The 23,141-nt window shown below is 39.5% G+C and overlaps 1 protein-coding gene across 6 annotated transcripts in view; it reads right to left on the minus strand.

The window, feature by feature from the left end:
• Positions 1 to 3,489: 3,489 nt before the first annotated feature.
• The window catches only part of LOC144494845 (tudor domain-containing protein 7-like), a 134,150-nt gene continuing 114,498 nt past the window's right edge, over positions 3,490 to 23,141 (minus strand). For 4 of the 6 annotated variants that reach the window (XM_078214267.1, XM_078214268.1, XM_078214266.1 and 1 more), the window contains 5 exons: positions 18,475 to 18,609; positions 13,139 to 13,249; positions 12,550 to 13,046; positions 8,708 to 8,868; positions 3,491 to 4,191 (listed from right to left, as the gene is read on the minus strand). In XM_078214267.1, coding sequence (XP_078070393.1) covers positions 3,971 to 4,191; positions 8,708 to 8,868; positions 12,550 to 13,046; positions 13,139 to 13,249; positions 18,475 to 18,609 — 1,125 coding nt within the window. In that variant the 3' untranslated portion in view covers positions 3,491 to 3,970. Of the gene's footprint in view, positions 4,192 to 8,707; positions 8,869 to 12,549; positions 13,047 to 13,138; positions 13,250 to 18,474; positions 18,610 to 23,141 lie in introns of all 6 variants that reach the window. The other 2 variants (XM_078214270.1, XM_078214269.1) reach the window with 1 other exon arrangement.

Genomic DNA, 23,141 nt, shown 5'->3' on the forward strand with positions numbered 1-23,141 from the left:
CACAGCCCCAGAATTTATAAATAACAATGTTTGTCACATTCTGGGTGTCAAATTCACTGTTCAATTTAGACACCAGGACAGGATTACACAATTTCCACAATGTGCTTTTGCTTTGCCATTATCTGAGTATGAGAGACTGACAAGGCAGCAACAGACTTTTTGCTGTAACTGTTGAGATATAGAATAGCAGTGAAGCTGATAATACATTCCTGAGGGGCTCAAAATTGATGCCTCATTCTGAAATGTTGTCCACTGTTCAATTCCCAGGTGAGTTTTGTCTTGCTTGTAAATACTGTACCTGTTGGTATATAGATGTGTTTAATGGGAAGTTAGAACATATTTAATGAGAAAAAGGAAATGATGATTATACAGATATTATATGACTCCACTTTAGATTTAATTATATCTTTAATTTAATTTGTAAGTCATGGTTGGGCTGTTTTCATTGTTGTGTTTTTGCACCAGAAAAGGATGTATTACTCTTGGAATTCTTAAATTCGTTTTTTAAATATTAACCAGCCTATCCACCTTTGGAATATGTCTTTCAATTAAGTTCCCCAATAAATATTAGTCAACTCTCACCCTTGTACTTGCTTTTTTTTCAATTTAGAATCCTAGTTTCAGATCAGACTTTTTCACTTTCCATCCTAATAAAGAATTCTATCATGTTATGATCACTGTTCCCCACTGGACCCCGCGCAACAAGATTACTTAACCCCATCTTATTGCATAATACCAAATCTAAGATAGCATGTTCCCTAGTTGGTTCCTCAGTTAACTGGTCTAAAGAAAAACCTCATACAGACTCCAGAAATTCATTCACCACAGTATAGTTACAAATTTGGTTCGCCCAATGTATTTGTAGATTAAATTCACCCATGATTACTGTAGCACCCTTGTTACATGCATTTTAAATTTCCTGTTTAGTGCCATCCCTGATCTTGCCACTACTGTTTGGAGGCCTATAGACAACTCCCACTCATGTTTTCCTCTTCTTCTTAGCTCCACCCATTGATTCTAGATCTAGATTTTCTGAGCCAATATCCTCTCTATTGCAGATTTCATCCTTAAACAAACCCCCCCCCCCCCCCAACCCAACCTCCTTTCCCTTTCTGTGTCTTTCAAATACCCTTTGATATTCTGTTCCCAGCCTTGGTCACCCTGCAGCCATGTCTCTCTCAATAATCCAAAAGTATTTAGAAACAATGTAAATGGAAAAATACTCATTTAAATTTTAATTTAAGAATTTTTAAGTATTATTCACATCAAGCAACTCTGACATGAGGATGGGATTATTATGAAGTGTCAACAGCATGGTGTACAAGAGGAAATGTTTAAAAATTGTCGAGCATGTGTGTAATTCCCTGCAGCTGCAGGCACTCATGGGTTAAAAATGTGCAGAATTCCAAATCACTGTTAAATACAGTTATATATAGGACAGAAGAGAAATGGCCGTGGATCACAAATCTGCATATCAGCACTTGAGTACTATAAAAACTCCTGCAAAATTACAGGCCTTATAATTATCTAAAACATTTCCAAATAATACAGAATAAAAACTATACTCAATGCAAATAGGAAATGTCAGTCTATTTAACAATTTGATCCAGAATGGTTTAGTTGCCAGTATGAAGGTTTCTTTGCACAGGTTTTAAAAATTCTATGATGAATGCACTGAGCAGTACAACCAGGGTGGCTATTTGTTCAGTTACACTATTAAATACACAAAATTGTTAAATCCAACTAAAAAGGTTTAATTAAAGGTAAATACTGCAGGTCCAGGAAATCGGAAATAAAAACTCAGGTCTGTCTGCATCTGTGGAGAGAGAAACAAGAGTTAATGTTTTGAGATCATTTAACTCTCTGAAGAGTCATATGGACTTGAATCATTAACTGTTTCTCCGTCCACAGATGTTGCCAGACCTCCTGAGCTTTTCCAGAATTTGCTGTTTTGATTTCAAAAAGGTTCAATCATTGTGAAAGAAGATTATTTGTAACTGTAGGAAATTAGCACAGTTATAAAACAATTGTTTAGATAACTGGTTGCAGTATTTGTGTTGTGTCAATTGATACTGCTCTTGTAACCTCACAGCACAATCTCTGCATGAGCCAAGCAAAAATATGGTGCTTTATTTTACTGCCATGTTTAAATCTATACAGATTTGAAAACCACATCTATCAGGAACTTTAACTTGAAAAGCTTCCCTCTTTAGTGAATGGGTTGTGAAGAATGTGCACTTGTGAAAAATGTAGGGCTTCTCACCCTGCTGGTGGTTCAATCACCATCAGGAGAGACAGTAGCTGGTTGCAAGTTTTGGAGCACTTGGGAACGTAGTCTACTTTACAGACTTGTTGGCAGATTGCAAAGAAGCTCGAAAATTCTTTTGTCATTGAGACTCTGGAATCTTCATAGGATCAGAGTCCCTACATTGCAGACCATTGAGCTTGCACCAACAACAATCCAACCCAGGCCCTATCCCTGTAACCTGACATATTTACCCTACTAAGGAGCATGGCCAATCAACCTAACCATGGGAGGAAACCGAAGCATGCAGAGGAAACCCACGCAGGTGAATGTGCAAACTCCAGAGTCAGTGACCCGAGGCCGGAATTGATCCCAGGTCCCTGGTGCAATGAGGCAGCAGTGCTAATATCTCTGTCCACTTATTTCATGGATCTTAATGATTACAGATACCTTCAAAATCATGCAAACCTTGAATTGCAAGGGAAAATTTGTTAGAGAGCGTTGCCTGTGCAGTCACATTCAGAATATGCCCCAGCCTGGTGCCCCAGCCCTGCCACAGCCTGGTGCCCCAGGTCCAACCCTACCACAGCTTTGTTTTCCTTGGTCAGGCAGCCCTCAGCACACTCTCTGCTGTCAGTTTTTGTTGCACCTCTAATCAGAGACTATTTCACTCCCTCATTTTCTGCTGAGTGAGTCTATCAGCAGGAGACCTGGGAGAGAAACGGCCCATGACTGAAGGAGCAACTCCATATAGAACCTTCCATTCAAACTTACCTGTTTAATCAGCATTTTGAAAACTGCCTCTAGAGGCCACATAGAAGGGCTTTGGGAGCCATACCCAACGCTCCTGTTGGACAGGCCTGTTCTGTAATGAAAATCTTTGGGTGAAACCTCAGCAGAATAGTATAGTAGTGGGCTGTACGATAGTTTTTAGACAAACAACGACAAAACACTCAAATGATTGACATTTTTTGTTACCTATTTGGTATTTGCATCGACTTCCAGTTCAGATTTAGATGGGAAATGGCCCATTTTTGGCTTACGAATTGTAGGTAATGCTGCTTCTCCAGTTTGAAGACTAAGTTATAGGACAACATTGCAATAGAACACATCTGTGCAATACACAAATGAACAAGATTTTAAAAAATGAGCTAAGTTAATGTTGTGTTTCGGTTTCACCTCAGTGAAATGGGTCTAATTGAAAGACTGAATCCTTGATGCACAGATACACCACATTCAGATTTTGGAACAATAAAGTCCTGTTTTACTGTCTTATTTATATTTCTTCATTGAATTATTGGAAACTTCAATTTGAAGTGAAGCAGTAGATGGTATTTGAACTGTAGTTCACAATTATGTATAAGTATACAGATAACTAGGAGGATGATTAATTAGTTTATTATTCCTACACAACCCTTCACTTCAATACATAGCCAATGGCAAAGGCAAGTGGCAAACCAATAGCACATTTTCAATAAACAAATTTCTTCAGTACAGTAATCCAAACATTGGTAAGTGAAACAAAGTCATTCTGTTAAGTTCTTTTTTTTTACACAAACAAAAGCATGAGGCTTTCAATTCTATAGCATCACTAACATACCATTCCCAAGTTATTTGAAAACCTTGCAAATAACAGCAAACTAGATTATGTATTGTGCTCTCATTTCAGTTATTGCTAATGGTCAGAAATTAAAGTTACTTTGAAAATGTTAAGGTAAACAATGATTATGCAACTTTTGACAGCTCTACAAGATACTCTGTCAGCAGATCATGTATCCAGACATCTGTATCTGGGAGGGATGTGTCCACCAAGTAAGTCACCACTTTTCGATCCCAGGGGTTTGCGCTCCCATGAACTGTTTGTATTTGGGCTACGAGAGGCTTTCTCTCAACATGGTTACGGAAAACTATTGATGCTTCCTCTGACCACTGTTCACATTTGACACCTGCAAAATACGCATTAATAATTAGTTCAAATATCAAATACATTTAATTTAACAGAACCATTGCAAAAAATAAAGTTTATATTTTTCTAAAATAAAATTTAGGATGAGTAGATACAACAAATGTATCTTTCTTCTAGTTTCCTCATGTCAAGGTTATTTTCATAAACTAATTTCTTGCTAGTATTGCAAAAACTAATCCTTTTCCAGTGGCAAAGAGAGCTTGAAAAGAGACTGGTAGCTCACAACAAGGAATCCTAAAGTCTGCTATAAGCATATAAGTAGGAAAAGGGCAGTAAAAAGGGTAGGGATGTTTACAGACCAAAAAAATCTATCCATCAATTCAGAGGGTATGGCTGAGGGTACTAAATGAGTATTTTGTCTTTAAAGAAAGATGCTGCCAAAAATCAGTGAAAGAGGAGGCAGTTGAGAAACTGGATAGGCTAAAAATTGATAAGAGTTATTAAAAAGTCAGGTTGCACATAAAACTAGCAAGCAACCAGGATCTGATCAGACATACTTAAATATGGAGAAAGTATGGGTAGGAATTGATGTGTATTGGCTTCCAATCCTCCTTGTATATGGGAGTGGTGTCAGAGGTCTGGAGAATTGTATACATGTGGAGATGCCGGCGTTGGACTGGGGTAAACACAGTAAGAGTTTTAACGACACCAGGTTAAAGTCCAGCAGGTTTATTTGGTAGCAAATGCCATTAGCTTTTGGAGCGCTGCTCCTTCGTCAGATGGAGTGGATATCTGCTTCTGACGAAGGAGCAGCGCTCCGAAAGCTAATGGCATTTGCTGCCAAATAAACCTGTTGGACTTTAACCTGGTACTGTTAAAACTCTTACTGAATTGTATACATTACAGTCTTGTTCAAAAAGAAATGCAAGGATAAATCCAGCAACTACAGGTTAGTCAGTTTAACCTCAGTGGTGGGAAGGCTTTTAGAGATAATAGTCCAGGACAAATTTAACAGTTATTTGGATAGATTCAATTACGGGAAGCCAGCACAGATTTGTAAAGGCAAATAGTGTTAACTAACTTATTGTTAGTTCATCAAAAACTCAGAGGGATGATGTGGCTGATGGGATGTATATGGATTTCCAAAAGTCTAGCCAGAAAAATTTAAGCCTATGAAATAAAAAAGGAAAGTGGCAGCATGGAAAGGAAGTTGGCCGAGTTACAGAAAACAGAACTGATGAACAGTTGTTCTTTAGACTTGAGGAATACACGCAGTGGGGCTTCCCAGGATCTGTACTAGGATCATTGTTTATCTTAGTATACATTAATAACCTAGACTTGGGTATGCAAAAAGGAATGACAATATAAAAAATGTCACAATTCTAAAGGGTACAGAGAGACTTAAGGGTATATATACACAAATCATTGAAGGTGGAAGGACAGATTGAGGAAGTGGTTATTAAAGCATACAGGAAGAATCCTGGGCTTTCTAAACAGAGGCATGGAATACAAAGGCAAGGAAGTTATGATTAACTTCTGTAAACTCTGGCTTTTAAAAAATTCTTTCACAGTATGTGAGCATTGCCCTCGAGAAGGTGATGCTGAGCCTCCTTGAACCGCTGCAGCCACTATGGTGTAGGTTCCTCACATTGCTGTTTAGAAGGATGTTTCAGGATGACCCAGCAAGAGTGAAGGAACAGCGAGTCAGGATAGCGTGTAGGTGAGAGGAGAACTTACAGGTGGTAGTGCTCCCACTAGTTGAGCTTGGCCTCAACTAAAGCATTGCATCCAATTCTGGGCCCTGTATTTAGGGTGGATGTGAAAGCTTGAGGACACAGATTGAAAGGTGATGGGCAAAAGTAGCAATAGTGACAGCAGGATAAATATTTAATGTTGCAAGTAGTTAGGATCTGGAACAGCCGAAAAGTGAGGTGGAGGGCACACACAATTGGAGCTTTCAGAAAGAAACTGAAGAGAAAACATTTACAGGGCTATGGCGAAAGGTTAGGGGAAAGGAAGGGACAGCATGGACACAACAGGCTGAATGGCCTCCCAGGCTGGAACTATTCTATGATTTTCTTTCCGTTGGTACTGAGAGTCTATCATTGCCTGTTTCATGACTAGCTTTCATCATAAGGGCCAAGTCCAACTGTATAAACACTCATTGGGAAAATTCACTTGTGGGCGAGCTTTGAGGCCCTGCAAGAGGAGCTGTGACAATAGTCCACGTAGCAATATTTTGTGCGTGTGTGTGTGTGATCACTTGAGATAAATCCAATTGAAGAAGCAACCATAAAATGATGTTTAATCTGTCATTGGCATTCTGCAACACAGTGGCAGTGTAGAATACACTCAAACATCCATCCAGCTAATTCCTGGCTTGATCATTTATTTAACTTAGGAGTATTTACTGTGGGAACAAGCAACTGCTGAGACATCTGCTATATTCATACAAAAATTAAATTAAGATCAAAGCCCAAAAGCCTTGGACCTTTAAAATACCTCTTTAGAACAATTTTGCCAAAATGCATCAGCTCAATAAATGTTTGGATCTAGAATCTTCTATACTTAATTTTTACAAGAAATAATGAGAAGCAGCAGTATAAACCAAGTAGTACAACTCAAATTGGGTGCAGGAACCGAGACCTGGTGCTTTATACCAAATTTTTCAAAGTAGTAAAGGAAGTTGACAAAGCTGTTAGAAAGGTATATGGGTTGCTTGGCTTTATGAATAGAGGCCGAGGTTACAAAAGTAATTAGGCATCAGTTGCAGTAGTGTTCAGTTCTGGGCACTAATGTTTAGGAAGAATGTGAAGGGTTTGAAGAGGGTGAGAGAGATTTACTCAGATTAACAGGAATGAGGGACTTCAGTTGTGGAGAAACTTGCGATCATGATACTTAGACCAGGGTAAGGAGAGATTTAATGGGTATATTAATAGTGAGGGCTTTTGAGAGTTAACCAGGATAAAATGTTTCCAAGGGCACATGGGCCAGAGGCCACAAATATATGACACTTGGCAAAAGAGCCAGAGGGCAGGGTGGGGCATGGAGGAGAAGCGGCTGTGATTGACTTTTTTTCTGAGGTAGCAAGTTGTGATCTGGAAGGCACTGCCTGTAAATATTGCAAGCCTATGGGTAAAGAGCATGGAAGTAGGACTAATTGGATAACTTTTTCAAAGAGGCAGCAACTCTTTCCATCAAATGTGTTCCCTTGTACTGCACGATGCTATGATCAAAAAAAGTGGGCCTGGCCACAGAACTTCAGAATGACTGTTGTCCAGTTATTTGCTCCCTGAATTTCATAGTGTACCAATGTAATGGGTCAATGTATCAGTGTCTCAATTTACCAATTAACGCTCTTGCATTTGAAAACTAAATTCTGCTATTATGAAAGATATAGCAAATGCAATTTTCAAACTTGCCACTACCAGTCCCCTTCCAAATATCCGTTGTGGCACTTGTAAATCACAGAATTTATCAACATGGGTAAAAAAATGAATCAGCTGACAAAACGAATAATGAAATCTATGAGTGATCAAGGCATCTCAACTTGGGGTTCAGAGCGAATCCTAAGCAATTTTTAAAGCCTTTTAAAGTCAATCTTGCACATCACCTTTCTTTAATTTGCAGTAAAAGAAAATTGTTTTTTTGGGATAATAGATGCAATGGAGAGCAGTGACAACTGATGTAATTACTGGAGAGTTAGAGCGATAATCTCCATTTATTATTCAATAGTTCACTTACAATAAACTGATTACATTTTGATGAAATGACAATTTAAGTTTTTATTGTAGTTAAAAGTATCAATTTTCTTTTTGTGATAGACATATGTCACATCCTTTCCACATCCATCCTGTCAAGACCTCTCAGGATCTTTTATGTTTCAAATAAGTCACCTCAAACTTTTAAATTCCAGCGGATACAAACCTAGCCCACCCATTCCAAATATTAGTTTAGTAAACCTTCTCTGAACTGTTTCCAATGCATATACATCCTTCTTTAAATTAGGAGACCAATAATATACAGAGTATTCCAGACCAATGTCCTGTATAACTGAAGCATAACCTCCCTACTTTTGTATTCAATCCCCCTCACAATAAATAATGTTCTATTAGCTTTCCTAATTACTTGCTGTGTCTGCATACTAGCTTTGTGATTCATGGACTAGGATACCGAGATCCCTCTGCATTTCAGAGCTCTACAATCTCTCAACAGTTAGATAATATACTTTTTTTATTCTTCTTGCCAAAATGGACAACTTCACATTATACTCCATTTGCCAGATCTTTGCTCACTCACTTAGCCTATCTATATCACTTTGTAGCCCCCTTGCATCCTCTTTATAACTTACTTTCCTATCTATCTTTTTGTCATCAGCAAATTTAGAGACCATATCCTTGGTCCCTTCATCCAAATCATTTGCATAAATTGTTAGAAGTTGAAGTCCTGGCACTGAATCCTGTGGCACACCACTCATTACATCTTACAAAATATTTGTTTGTAGCATTATAAGACAGCTATTGCACTATAATTAGATTTATCCTTGGTTAACTTACCTGCTAACTGTGCTGTAATGGCTTGGAAAGGCAACTGACGGAATTGCTGTACCAGTGTCTGAACCTTCCTACAGCTTACTAGTTCATGTCGACCATAATCCAATTGATACACAGACACCAAACCATTTGTAAGAATTCCTTTCACCAATACACGGTACCACCTAGAATTACAAAAGTTATTCAACAAACTTACAAATACAATTGAATTCTTTATAAAAACATAAATGGTTTTGAAAGTCTCAATGTACATTAAGGTTGCCAACCCTTTAGGGTTCTTTTTCTGTGGAGTCTCCAGGAATTAATGATTAATTTTCTGAACACTTTTCCAAGTAACCCAGGAGAAAAATCATAGGGGGCCATTAAAAGCATCTGTATATTATTATTACCATTTCCTTGGAATACTTGATTTACTAGTTATAAAATTATGGATAGGAACAAAGGCTGTTTAACTGGGCAGGGCAATTGGGCACAGGATGAAATCTCTAGTAATAGACCCAATCAGAGTTTGTGGCTTTAATGTGCGATAAGTATTACAGTAATTAGAACATAAATATTGCAATGTGAATTTAAATTTCCATAATACAGTAGCAGTGGGGATGCTTAAGGGTAGAGAGTAGTAAACAAAGTTGCACAGCTCATGCCCTGAGCATTATATCCTGGATTCTTGATTTTGGGTGGACATTGGGTCAGGGCAGGATTGGGCTTAGCTATGAAGCTCTTCATGATCAAAATGCCTGCAGATACTCACTTTGTTATCTCACATGAATTAATAATGGTGAGTCAGCATGATGCTCTATAGACTGTTCTATAGAAACCCTACAGAGCAGAAGGAGGCCATTCAGCCTATCGAGTCTGCACTGACTCTCCAAAAGAGCATCTTACTCAGGCCCATCCTCACCCTATCCCCATAAACCCACGCATTTATTATAGTTAATCCACCTAACCTACACATTTTGAGACACTAAGGGGCAATTTAGCCTGGCCAATCCATCTAACCTGCACACCTGTGGGAGGAAATCGGAGTACCTGGAGGGAACCCATGCAGACATGGGGAGAACATGCAAACGCCATACAGACAAGTCACCCAAGGCCGGAATCAAACCTGGGTCCCTATTGCTGTGAGGCAACAGTACTAACCATTGTGTCACCATGCTGCTCGAAGTACCTGGGGAAGTCAAGCATAATACTACAGAAAGGTGTCCACACCTTCAATAGTGGAGGGAAGAACAGATAGAAGAGAAATGCTTATATTAAAAATGGCCACTTGAATTTACAAGCAAATTGTATGCAACACCATTAATGCATGTGCAGCTTAAGCTAATTTGTAAATACAATTTGCACCACCTACTGGATAGAAATAGCAACTTGAAGTCAATTGCTAAAGGCTCTGATAAGCCATGTCACCAGAAAAGAAATGGTTTATTAACCAAACTTTCTGGTGTTTGGCAACCAGCCTATTCTCAAGGAATAAAGTTGTTTCCTTTTCATTTTCTCCCTTCTTTTTCTAAAGCTAGTGATTCACAATGAGTAAATGGCTCATAAAAACGGACTATCTTACAAATTCTTCATTTTTTGTGGACAAGATTCAGTAACAAATATTCGCAATTGGGAAGTTCCTTTAGCCACATCTGATACTTTATTATCCCAACCGTCACATGTACACTTCACAGCAAGGGTCGCTTGGTGGCTGTCAGGGTAGTGAACCTGGACTGAGTTTCTTCTTTCCTAGTTTAGGGGCATCGATGCCAATATTTATTCTCCACCATTGTTCCAGCTGAGACCAACTAACAGATTGAAGACTGAACCTGCTACTTTTCGGATTTCCATGGTCCAGGTCCATACTGAATGTGCATTTAATAGCTGAAGTGGGAAGGCATACTAATAAAATAAAATGTTTAAGTATTATGATATCGAGGCGAGTGATTTGACATAATTTCAACACTTTAAGGCCAGATGGAATTAATTGAATCATCACATATCTTTTTCAACCCAATAGCCTACTCCTCCTTGCTAACCTCTGCTCATTTACACTAATGATCTATTGTTTGTTTCTTCAATTGTCCAGTTATGGCTCCCTCTTTGTCACTAATTTTAATATCTCTTCTCTCCAGACTGCTATCCAAAATTTAGCCTCATGTTTCATCTTCCCAAATAGACAAGAGACAAGGGATTATTTTCTTGCCCTCATACCTAGTTTCCATTTTCCTCCACTCTTTTTTTAACACCAAACTTCAGGTTTCCATAAAGAAGCCCTCTGTACGCCCATTTTAAGGGAGAGTTACAATCACGAGATTAACAGTTATCTGCTCCACAACTGTGTGAACAAGATTATACATATGATCTATTTGATATTCGCCCCCTCCAGTTTCTGGTGATATTCCCTCTTGCAAACACTCAGCAGAGACAAAAAAGGAAAAATATTTCTGAGCTTAATCCTGTAGAATCAGACTTTACTGCAGGGCAAGGAATTGTTCAGTGATTAATGGCATGGACTTCAATACAAGGAGTTGAGTAAATAAGATAGGTAGGCGGAAAGGACCAAAGGGCACTTGGAAGCATCAAATGAGGCCATGTGGGCTGAAGTGAGAAACACAAAAAGGCAATCACACTGCCATGAGTATACTATAGACTATATATCAAATATATATCAACAGGAGATTGAAGAGCAAATAGGTAGGCACGTTTCGGATAAGTGCAAAAACAACAGGGCAGTAATGGTAGGGGATACAACTACCTTAAGATTAACTGGGATAGAACCAATACAATACAGACGCTACTTAAAAAAAACTCTAAAAAGTATTCAGAAAAACTTCATTTTAACCAGTATGTGGCAGATTCAACAAGAAAAGGGATTTTGTATTAAGAAATAATGCTGAATGGGGTAAGAGTGTCAATGGGAGAGCAGTTTGTTGGTTGTGATTGTAATTCAGTTATATTTAATTTTGAAAAGGATGTAGACTAAAAGTATATGCTTTAAATGAGTGAAAGGCCAATTTTATCAAGCTGAGAAACATAGTGGTAAATCAAGTATCAGAGCAGCAGGAGACATTTGAGGAGAGAAAGTTCGAAACAAATAAGTTCCCAGAAAGAATAATGGTGGGACTCCCAAATCTAGACTCTAATGGATGTCAAAGAGCAGAAAGTAGGATGAGGAAAAAAAAAGCATAGCTTGTGTCAGATACTGAGAGTTCAATACCGTTGAAAGCCCAGTAGGATTATAGAAAATGTAGAAATAAAATTAAAAAGAAAATTAGGAAAGGAATGAGAAGACATGAAAAAAACATTGGCAAGTAAGATCAAGGAAAAACTAAAATGCGATATAAATACTTGAAAGTTCATGAGGAAGAGTCATATTCAACAAGAAATATTAACTGTTTCTCTTTCCATGGATTTTTCCAGCACTTGCGTTTTTACCTCTTCACATGATGAGTTTTTTGTGATATTAAATCATTAAGTTTCTCTACAGAGGTGCCATTTATACATCTTTGGCAGACATATTGCAACACACCTCCAGCTCCTTACTTATACTTCGTTGTTAAACCAATCACTTTGTCTTTACAGGCATAAATTCTAGCATCAAATTATCTTACCAAACTATCTTATACATGAACCAACACTAATGTATGACTAAGGCGCTCTTAGGATGCCCTATCAATTGCTACAACATACCCCTAAAATAAATGCAGGAAACTATCAAACTGAAACAGTAAATGTTGCATCAGATCTTACTAAATAATAAAAAAAGCTGGTATATCTATCTGCAACTGAAAATACACATCTGAATTTTTCTTTCAAAACTGCTACTTAGCTTAAAGTAAATACATTTAAGCTAAAATACTTACTTGTTATCTAGCTGGGCAACAAATATTTTGTTTTTTTCTATTGGCACAGATTGCCACTCAGTACTGTTGTAATAGAGGATCATTTCTTCCATAAGAACCTCTAACTTGTACAGTTCCTGCCAGGGTTGAAAAACAAAGTGCCCTGGATGACAAGCTACCGAAATAAAGACATCCATGTGCTCTCCAGGCTGTGGCAAAACAAATGGAGAAGGAAGCACATTGTGTACAATGTGTGGGGCAACCATCTTGATTGGTGCAATACCAAAGTCCTTGACTGGGCTTTTTGTGTCAAACTCCGATGTAATATTTGCATCACCCTTATTGCTTGGAAAATTGGTCGTAGAACTTCGTTCAACACTCAGATAAACATCCTTCCTGTGCTTCCAAAGGTCTGCATTCGTTATTTTGTGATTGATGCTACGCTCCGGATTAGGAAAATTTTTTGAAGTAAATAAGTAAATATGAACTAGTCCTTTACCCTCATCAACTTTCACAACCTGGAAAAAGTAAAAATCAAACAATTACAACTGAGCCTTGAAGATCAAAATCACCAAGTAGTCTTTTAGTAACACATTCATCCTACATTTACCTTAATGCTGCAATCAGAGCAGTTTAACACAGTGTCTCTAAGCCACAGTACTGCATCTGGTGTCCACATGCCAATATTAAATGTGAGGTCTGCCAAGCAGCACTTTATGGCCTAAAAAAGAAACATGACACAATCAAATTCTGAAATATAACCTGTTTACAAATTTACTAATTACTAGTTATTAATCAGTGATCCCTCCTGAAAAGTGTCTTTGTGAAACTCAGGTCAAGACATGATCAACTCAGATGTTCTAAGATCTAACTCTATTAATATCATTGCCACATGAAGAATGTCCACTTGGGTGAATTCCCAAGAGTTGTCAAGATACGTAAAATTATACCACATAATGCTTTCAAAAGGGGGACAATCAGGGGAGGTCGAAGGGTTATATGCAGATACAAGATAGCTGTATAACATAAGATCAGAATATGTAATATGGCTCAAGTCTGCTCTGCCATTCAATAAGAGCATTGATCTAATTGTGGCTTTAACTCCACTTTCCTGCCTGACCTTCCATAATCCTCGACTTCCTTGTTAATTAAACATTTGTCCAACTCAGCCTTGAATGCATTTGTGTGTATTCCCAGGCTCTACTGCTTGCTGGGGAAGAGAATCCTAAAGACCAATGACATTCGCAGAAGAAATTCCTCACCTGTCTTAAATGGAAGACTATTTTTCTAGCCAGTAACCCCTAATTCTAGATTCCCCAATGAGAGGAAACATTCTCTCAGTATCTACCCTGTCAGACCCCTCAGAATCTTATGTTTCAGTATGATGAAATCATAGAATCCCGACAGTGCAGAAAGTGGCTATTTGACCCATCGAGTCTACACTGACAATAATCCCACCCAGGCCCTATCCCAGGCCCTATCCCTGTAACCTCATGTATTTACCCTGCTAATCATCTTGACACTAAGGGGCAATTTAGCATGGCTGATCCACCTAATCTGCACATCTTTGGAGTGTGAAAGGAAACCCACACAGACACGGGGAGTAGGTGCAAAGTCCACACAGTCAGTCACCCAAGACAGGAATCGAACTCAGGTCCCTGGCACTGTGAGACAGCAGTGCCAACCACTGTGCCGTTCCTTTCATCGCCTCTCATTCTTCTAAACACCAATGAATATAGGCCTTAACTGCTGAACATTTCCTCAAAAGACATCCCAGGAATCAGCCTTTTAAAACCTTCTTTAAACGTTTCCAATGCAAGTATACCCCTCCTTAAGTAAGGAACCCAAACTGTATGCATGATTCTAAGGTGCCATCTGAACAGCACTTCGTACAGTTGTTTTTAATTTGGTTTGTCACATGTATCAGTATGAATTGAAAAGTATTGTTTCTTGCGTTTATACTGACAAAGCATACCATACATAGAGAAGGAAAGGATAGGGTGCCAAATGTAGTGCTATAATCATAGCTAGAATGTAGAGAAAGATGCAGCAAGACTTCCCTACTTTTATATTCCATCTGCCTTGCAATAAAGGTCAACATTCCATTTGTGTTCCTAATTTTTGCTGTACCTCAGGAGGCTAAGAAAATCCGGCACGTCTGCTATGACTGTCACCAATTTTTACAGATGCACCATAGAAACCATCCTTTCCAGATGTATCACAACTTGGTATGGCTCCTGCTCTGATCAAGACCGCAAGAAACTACAAAGGGTTGTGAATGTAGCCAGTCCATCACACAAACCAGCCTCCCATCCATTGACTCCGTCGACATGTCCCGCTGGCTCGGAAAAGCAACCAGCATAATCAAGGACCTCATGCATCCCAGACATACTCTCTTCCACCTTCTTCCGTTGGGAAGGCGATGGCCTAGTGGTATTGGTTGCTGGACTATTAATCCAGAAAGTCAGCTAATTTCTGGCAACCCGGGTTCAAATCCCGCCAAGGCAGATGGTGGAATTTTAATTCAGTTAAAGAAAATCTGGAATTAAGAATCTGCCGATGACCATGAAACCATTGTCGATTGTTGGAAAAACCCATTTGGTTTACAAATGTCTTTTAGGGAAGGAAAATCTGTCATCCTAACCTGGTCTGGCCTACATGTGACTCCAGAACCACAGCAATGTGGTTGACTCTCAACTGCCCTCGGGCAACTAGGAATAGGCAATAAGTGCTGGGCAGCCAGCGATGCCCATGTCCCAGGAATGAATGAAAAAAATACAAAAGTCTGAGATCACATACCAACTGACTCAAGATCAGCTTCTTCCCTGTTGCCATCAGATTTTTGAATGGACCTACCTTGTACTAAGTTGATCTTTCTCTATACCCTAGCTATGATTGTTCTGCACTCTCTCCTTTCCTTCTCTATGAATGGTATGCTTTGTCTGTATAGCATGCAAGAAACAATACATTTCACTGTATACCAACACGTAACAATAATAAATCAAATCCTGCATGCTAACTTTTTACGATTCATGTACAAATCCACTCTGATCCCTCTCTACTACAGCATTCTGCAGTCTCACTACGTTTAAATAATACTCTGTTCTGCTAATCTTCCTGTCAAAGTGGACAATCGTACATTTTCCCACATTATTCTCCATCTGCCAAATTTTTGCCCATTCGGCCTGGGTAATATCTTCTTCCTTTGTAAAGGCAGATGCAAAATACTCATTTAATACCCCCACTATTTCTCCTACCTCCACGTGGACATCCCCTCATTTTTTACCCTTATCGGCTCCTTTTGTTTTTTGACCATCCTTTTATTATTTATATGCTTACTTTGGAACTTCCTTTTATGTTAGCTGCCAATCTCTTTTCTCCTTGCTTTTATTGTTTTTTCACTTCCCTTCTGATCCTTCTATATTCAGCCTGATTCTCCAATGTATTTTCTACCTGACGTCAGTCTTATCCGCACTTCTTCCTTTTCACCTTCACCTCTTTCTCTCTTGTCATCCAGGGCACTCTGGATTTATTCGTCCTACATTTCCCCACCAAGGAAATATACCTTAACATTGCCTACAATACTTTTTCTTTGAAGATGGTCCATTGTTAAAATAGTCTTTTCTGCCAACATTTGATTCCAACTCACTTGATTAAGATGCACTTTCATCCCGTTGAAGTTTGGCCTTTCTCCAATTAATTGTCCCTGCTCTGGGTTGTTCCTTGTCTTTTTCCATGGCCAACCTAAACCTTATGATACAATGGTCACTGTCCCTTAAATGCTGTCCCACTGATATTTGATCCATTGAGTCAACTCATCCCAGGAACCAGGTCCAACTGCCTGCCCCATTTTGGACCAGAAACATACTGCTGCAGAAAATTATCTTGAACACATTCCAGGAACACCTGCCCTTCTTGTTCCTTTGCACTATTCCTATCCAGTCTATATTTGGATAATTGAAGTCCCCTATTATAATTACTCTATAATTCTTGCATCTCTCTGTAATTTCTTTGCAAACTGGTTTCTCTACATCCCTTCCACTAATTGGTGGTTGATATACTCCATCGATCAATATTTTTGCAACTTTTTCATTCCTTACCTCTAGCCAGAGATTTCAAGTTTGATCCTTCTGGACTGAGATCCTTCTCAGTCCAGTACTGTAATGGTATCTTAATACTGCAATTCCCCATCTCCTTTTTATCCTTGCCTTTCTCTCCTAAACACCTTGTACGCAGCAGGGTTTAACACCCAGTCCTGACTCTTTTTGAGCCTGATCTCTGTTACATCTTCAAAGAACTCTAGTAAATTTTGTCAAACACAAAATTTTTCTTTCATACAACCATATTAACAGTGCCTTATTGTATTATACTTTTCTAAATGTCTACCTTCTTAATAACAGATTCTAACATTTTTCCAATGAGTTAAGACTAACTGGTCTATATTTCTTGTTTTGATTTCCCTCCTTTCTTGAATACTGGTGTTACCTGTGTGGCATTCCCATCTGCTGTGACCTTTCCAGAATCTTGGGAAGTTTTGTAGATTACAACTAATGCAGCCACTATGTTTGTAGTCATTTCTTTCAAGAACCTTAGGTACAAGCAATGAGGTCAATGACCTCATTTCTTCTCCCCCACCAAAAAAATACATGGCCTCATAAGAGCTATTTGTTTGTTATTTGATATATTCTCAAGGCTCCTACTATGCATTTGGATTCAAGGAAATTCTTTGAACGTAGAATGTTATTACTAATTGAGAAACAGCAAGAAAATACCTGGTCACGAACTGCACTGCATTCTTCCTGCAGTTAGGGAACTCTTTGGCTTTGCTTCATTTGGAGTACTGTATTTATTTGAAATACGCTACCTTATTTATTCAATGAGAAACATCACTCCAAATTAATTTCAAAATTACTGAGTAAGGGCTTCAATCATAGCTATAACAGGCTGGTTACTCAAATTGGCAGAAGGTAGGAAGTATTCTACAAGGATGGGTGTGTCGGCACAACTATTGTTCACAATATAAATTATTCAGAGTCAAGAATTAGAAGTACAAATTCATATTTGCTGATCATACCAAATTGGGAGCATGATTAGAGGGTACTGACCAAATTCAGAAAGATATTAATAAACTTGCAGAAAAGTTTGTAATTGGCAAATAAATTTCAATATAGATAAGCATGATGTAATAGATTTTGGTAGGAAAATAGTTGTCTAAAACAAGAGAAGATCAGAGGGATCTGGGTACAGATACACAATTCACTAAAGCAGCTATTAAAGTAACCACAACCAGAAAAACACAAACAATACATTGGGGATTCATTTCTAGGAGGGACAGAGTCAAGAAGAACATAAGTTAAATTTATATATAATCTTGGTTAGACCACTTTGGAGTACCAAGTATATTTTGGGTCTCAATATCATAAAAAGGATATAATGGCACTTGGGATTGTGGGAAAAAGATTTACTAAAGTAACTGAACTGAAAGGTTGCACCTAGCAGGAAAGATTGAACAAGTTGGGTCCCTCATCTCTAGAAAGGAGAGGTTGGCCTGATAAAGATTTTGAAGATTATGAAAGGTTCTGATAGAGTTGACAGAGAGAATACGTTTCCATTTGAAGACGAGACCAGAACTAGGGGGGTCATGAAGATAAAATAGTCACTAATAAATCCAATATGGAACGGAGGAGAGCCACTTAACACAGAGTGGTTAGAATGTGGAAAATGCTGCCATAGGTTTGTGGCAAACAGTAGATGGACTTAAAGGGAACCTAGATAACCATGAGGAAGAAAGGAAAAGAAAAAGGATTAGATGAAGCAGGTTGAGAGGTAGCTTGTGTGCAGCATAAACACTGGTGTAGACTTGTTGGGCTTAATGGCCTTCTATGCTGAGATACTTCATTATTGCATTATAATGGTAGAAAATGTGCTTCATATATTCATCATTACCTGAGGTGGTATAGATACAGAATCCTGAAGAAGTGGAGATGGAATTTCTCTTAGTTCTGACACAGCAACAGATGCGACTATTCCTGTATCCAAGAATAGAATATCCACAACCCGTGTACCATGCACATTGGTAATCTTAAAAATAAAACAAGGTGTTCAAATTGTTAAGAATTTTGACAGAAACATACCACACAGGACTATCCATCTTGCTGTGAATTTTGAAAATGTGTGTAATATATCCAACCGACCTTCCACATTTCTCTAATACAAGTTATTATCTAAAAAGTTGCTCTTCTAGATATTCTGTTTTGTATTCTTTGGCCATCAGCTGTTTCAAATGTCATATTGAGAAGTAGCATTCTTTACACTGTGTAACTGGGAAAGTTTTTCTTTGAACTTAGAATTCCCTCTTTTCCTTCCCACTCTTGCTAGGGTGTGGCTTCACAGATGCCAACATCCCTCCACTCCCTTTAGAACACATGAACGTGAGTGGGTTATTGCGTTTATCAGAATGAACTGCATAAAAACAACACATGAAGAGACACATTATAAAAACATCGAGTCTGCACCAACCACAATCCCACCCAGACCCTATCCTCGTAACTCACATATCTACTCTGCTAGTCCCCCTGATACTAAGGGACAATTTTCCATGGTCAATCAACCTAACCCGCACATTTTTGGAGTGTGGGAGGGAACCGGAGCACCTGGAGGAAATCCATGCAGACATGGGGAGAATGTGCAAACTCCACGCAGACAGTGACCCGGGGCCGGAATCGAACCTGGATTCCTGGCGCTGTGAGGCAGTAGTGCTAACCACTGTGCCACCATACTGCCCCAATGCAGTGGAGGGAAATAGGCTTTGTCCTAGCCCCCACTTTGTTTGGTATTTTCTTCATCATGCTTCTGAATTCTGCCTTCTAAGCTTTACAACCTTTCTTGATTGAAAGTGAATAAAAGAAATACAACACTTCTTGTTCCAAACTGATAATGCCATGCTTTTTTTCACACCAAAACCAACCAGAGAGACTTATATATTGGGTGGAATTTTCCCAAAAATGAAGAAATGTTATAAGGGCAAGAAAACCGGAGCAATCTGCACCTGTCTGTCTGGTGCGGACCGGACCGCAATCGTCCCACACTTAAGTCATTTTTGGGAGTGATGAGTTGCATGCGTTTCGTGTCAGCTCTGGGAGGAGGTGGGGGCTAAACACATCGATAAGCCTGGCTGCAAAGTGATTGGGCACCATTTTGAATGGACACACCGATCTTTGTGCACTGGAAGACCCTCCCCCACTCCCTCAATGGCAGCATGATTCCCCACCCCGTTCCCGACACGGGTTGCCGGCATTGTAGCTTCCCAATGGTTCCCTCTTCATGGCCCTGATATACGTCACAAGCCCCAGCCCCACTCAGGCCCCAGTCCCTTTGTACTGCCCCTGGCACACTGGCACTGCTCAACTGGCACTGCCAGTGTGCCAGGTGGGCACTACCCAGCCATGTCCATAACCCACCCAGGGCTTCAATGACCTTCGCTCCCCCCAGTGTGGCTATCATGCCTGGTATCTGCTAGTGGAGACCAGTGATAATTCTTGCCAGGCTCTAGGGTCAGAAGATCCCGGAAGCGGGAAAATCTGGCATTGAACGGGATAAGCATATTTAAATGCTACTTTAAATATGTCAGTTGGCCTCGCACCCTTTCTTGGTTTGCACTAGTAGCAAGGGCTCGGGACAATTGCAAACCGTTTGATGCCGGGCACAAAACCTGTTTTTAAGCCTGCACACAATTTCCCCAGATTAGCACAATCTGCGCCAGGCCCGGCAAGGCCAGAAAATCACCCCCATTGTCTCTACCATGCTTGTAACTTGTTCTGCTAAATGTTTGCTTTCGGTCACATTAAACAACACTCCGCTGGAAGTGGTTAGCAAATTCCGTTACCTTGGGGCCACAGACAATCTGACTCTTGATGCAGGAACTTGATATATGCATATGGAAAGCAGCTACCACCTTTGGGCAATTCATCAAACATGCATGGAAAAACACCCATGGAAAAAGTTAACTCTTCGGACCAAGTTCCTAGTTTATAAGGCATGTGTTGTCAGCACCTTGTTGGACAGTTGTGAAGCAGGGATAAATTGCAGCTATCAAGAAATCTGCAGCGCATTCTTGGCATTTAATGGAAGGACAAAATCACAAACAGCCTTCTCAAGGCAAAGCTCCAAAGTATGCTGGTACTCATCAAGCAGAAGAGCCTTTGCTGGCTCAGGCATGTTTGCAGGATGGAAGATAGATACAGTGTCAAGAATATTCTGTATAGTGAGGTAGCTGGAGCCAGAAGACCTGTCGAATGCCAAAAGCTCTGCTTGAAGGATACTTGCAAACAAAGATCCTAAACATTGGTTTTTAACACATAGGATATACTAGCCAACAACAGAGGGAAAAGGCGACATTACCTGTGGGCCTGCATGTGCTATCTTGAAGGTCAGTGGCAACACCCACTTAACTTGCGCAACACCAAAAACAGCAGTTTACAATGACACTTGATAACCACATCACTTGTGGTGGAACCTGTCTCACAGGGATTAGTCTCTTCAGCCATCAGCAGAAGCGCACCATATGAAACCATCCCATCACCAATGGATTTGCTGCATATCCACCTTTTCACAAAGATAGAAGAATGGTGATGTGCATATGGTGGGCAGATGGGATTAGGACTACTACTTGTATAGAAGATAAAACCATTATCCAGATGGGCCAAACAGCTAGTTCTGTGTTATTGCCTCTACTACGGAAGGTGGTGAAGTAATAATTTTGCCCCAGTTTGTTAGTCTGTAAATAATGTACCACAAAAATGAATGGACTGATTACAAACAAACTAGGTACACAGATGTGGTATGGTCCAAGGAAGACCCGATTAGTTTTTGGCGAAAATGCATGTCTGGATCTTGGAATTAACATTGGGAGATTAGGCAAATGTACCTTTTCCTTTTAGAAACTTGTGGGTTGTTATGGTGGAATTTGTCACAGCTGAAAAAATGTGAACTTTTTTCCTTTATTTTTTCATGAGATGTGGGCATCGCTGGTAAGGCCAGTATTTGTTGTCCATCCTTAACAGCCTTTGACATGAGTACCTAGCGAGACCATTTCAGAGGGTAGTTTAGAAACAACCACATTGCTGGGGTTATATGTAGGCCTGACTAGATAAGGTGGTAGATTTTCTTCCATAGAGGACATCAGTAAACCAGAAGTATTTTTATAACAATCTATGATTGTTTCATGGTCACCATTGCTCAGAGAAGCTTTATATTCCAGATTTTATTAATTAAATTCAACTTCCAACAGCTGCCACGGTGGGATTTGAACCCATGTCCCCAGAGCATTAGCCTAACTCAGTGACATTACCACTATGCCACCGCCTTCCCATATTGTTGGGAGAGGATTGGCTTGAAGCCTCCTCAGTGATGTGGAAGCTGTTAATAAAAGTATTTATTTTTTCAGCTTTTAAGTTATCGATCAAGCAGGGAAAAGCCTCAAGGACAAGCTGTATAATCGTAATAACGTTGAGTTAAAACAACATGCTGGAGCTATGTGCAGCATGGTGAAGCTATGTGCTCTGAGTGCCTTCCTCACTTGTAACTGTTGGCTAATTCAATGTAATTGTGAGGGAATTGATTACAAAAGTAGGAAGTTATGTTTCAGTTGTACAGGGCACTGGTGAGACCACATCTGAAGTATTGTGTACAGTGCTGGTCTTACTTAAGGAAAGATGCAAATGCATTAGAAGTTCACAGAAGGTTTACTAGACTAATACCAGGAGCATACAGGTTGTCTTAGAAGAAAGTCTGGAGAGGTTAGGACTTTAGCTGTTGGAGTTTAAAAGAGTAAGAGGCAACTTGATCAAAATCTTTAAAATCCTGAGGGGTACTGACAGGGTGGATGTGGAGAGGATGTTTCCTCTTAGGGGAGAATCTAGAACTAGGGAGTCACTGTTTAAAAATAAGGGGGTCACTCAATTAAGGAGGAGATTAGGAGAAATTTTTCTCCAAGGATTGTGAGGAACTTTCTTCCTTAAAAGGCAGTGGAAGCAGAGTCTTTTTTGAGGAAGTGATGAAGATGATTGATGAGGGTAGGGCAGTGGATGTTGTCTACATGGACTTCGGTAAGGCCTTTGACAAGGTCCCTCATGGCAGACTGGTGCAGAAAGTGAAGTCGCATGGGCTCAGAGGTGAGCTGGCAAGGTGGATACAGAACTGGCTCGGTCATAGGACTGTGACAAGTGGCATTCCTCAGGGATCAGTGCTGGGACCTTTGCTGTTTGTGTGTATATACACTATATAAACTATATATATATATTATATATAAGTAAATGATCTGGAGAAAAATGTAACTGGTTTGATTAATAAGTTTACAGACGACACAAAGGTTGGTGGATTTGCGGATAGCGATGAGAACCATCAGAGAATATAGCAGGATATAGATCAGTTGGAGGCTTGGGCGGAGAGATGGCAGATGGAGTTTAATCCGGACAACTGTGAGGTAATGCATTTTGGAAGGCCTAATACAGATAGGAAATATACAGTAAATGGCAGAACCCTTAAGAGTATTGATAGGCAGAGGGATCTGGGTGTACAGGTACACAGGTCACTGAAAGTGGCAACGTGGTGGA

The sequence above is a fragment of the Mustelus asterias genome, chromosome 6 (genome assembly GCF_964213995.1).
Source record: "Mustelus asterias chromosome 6, sMusAst1.hap1.1, whole genome shotgun sequence".
Taxonomy (NCBI): Eukaryota; Metazoa; Chordata; class Chondrichthyes; order Carcharhiniformes; family Triakidae; genus Mustelus; species Mustelus asterias.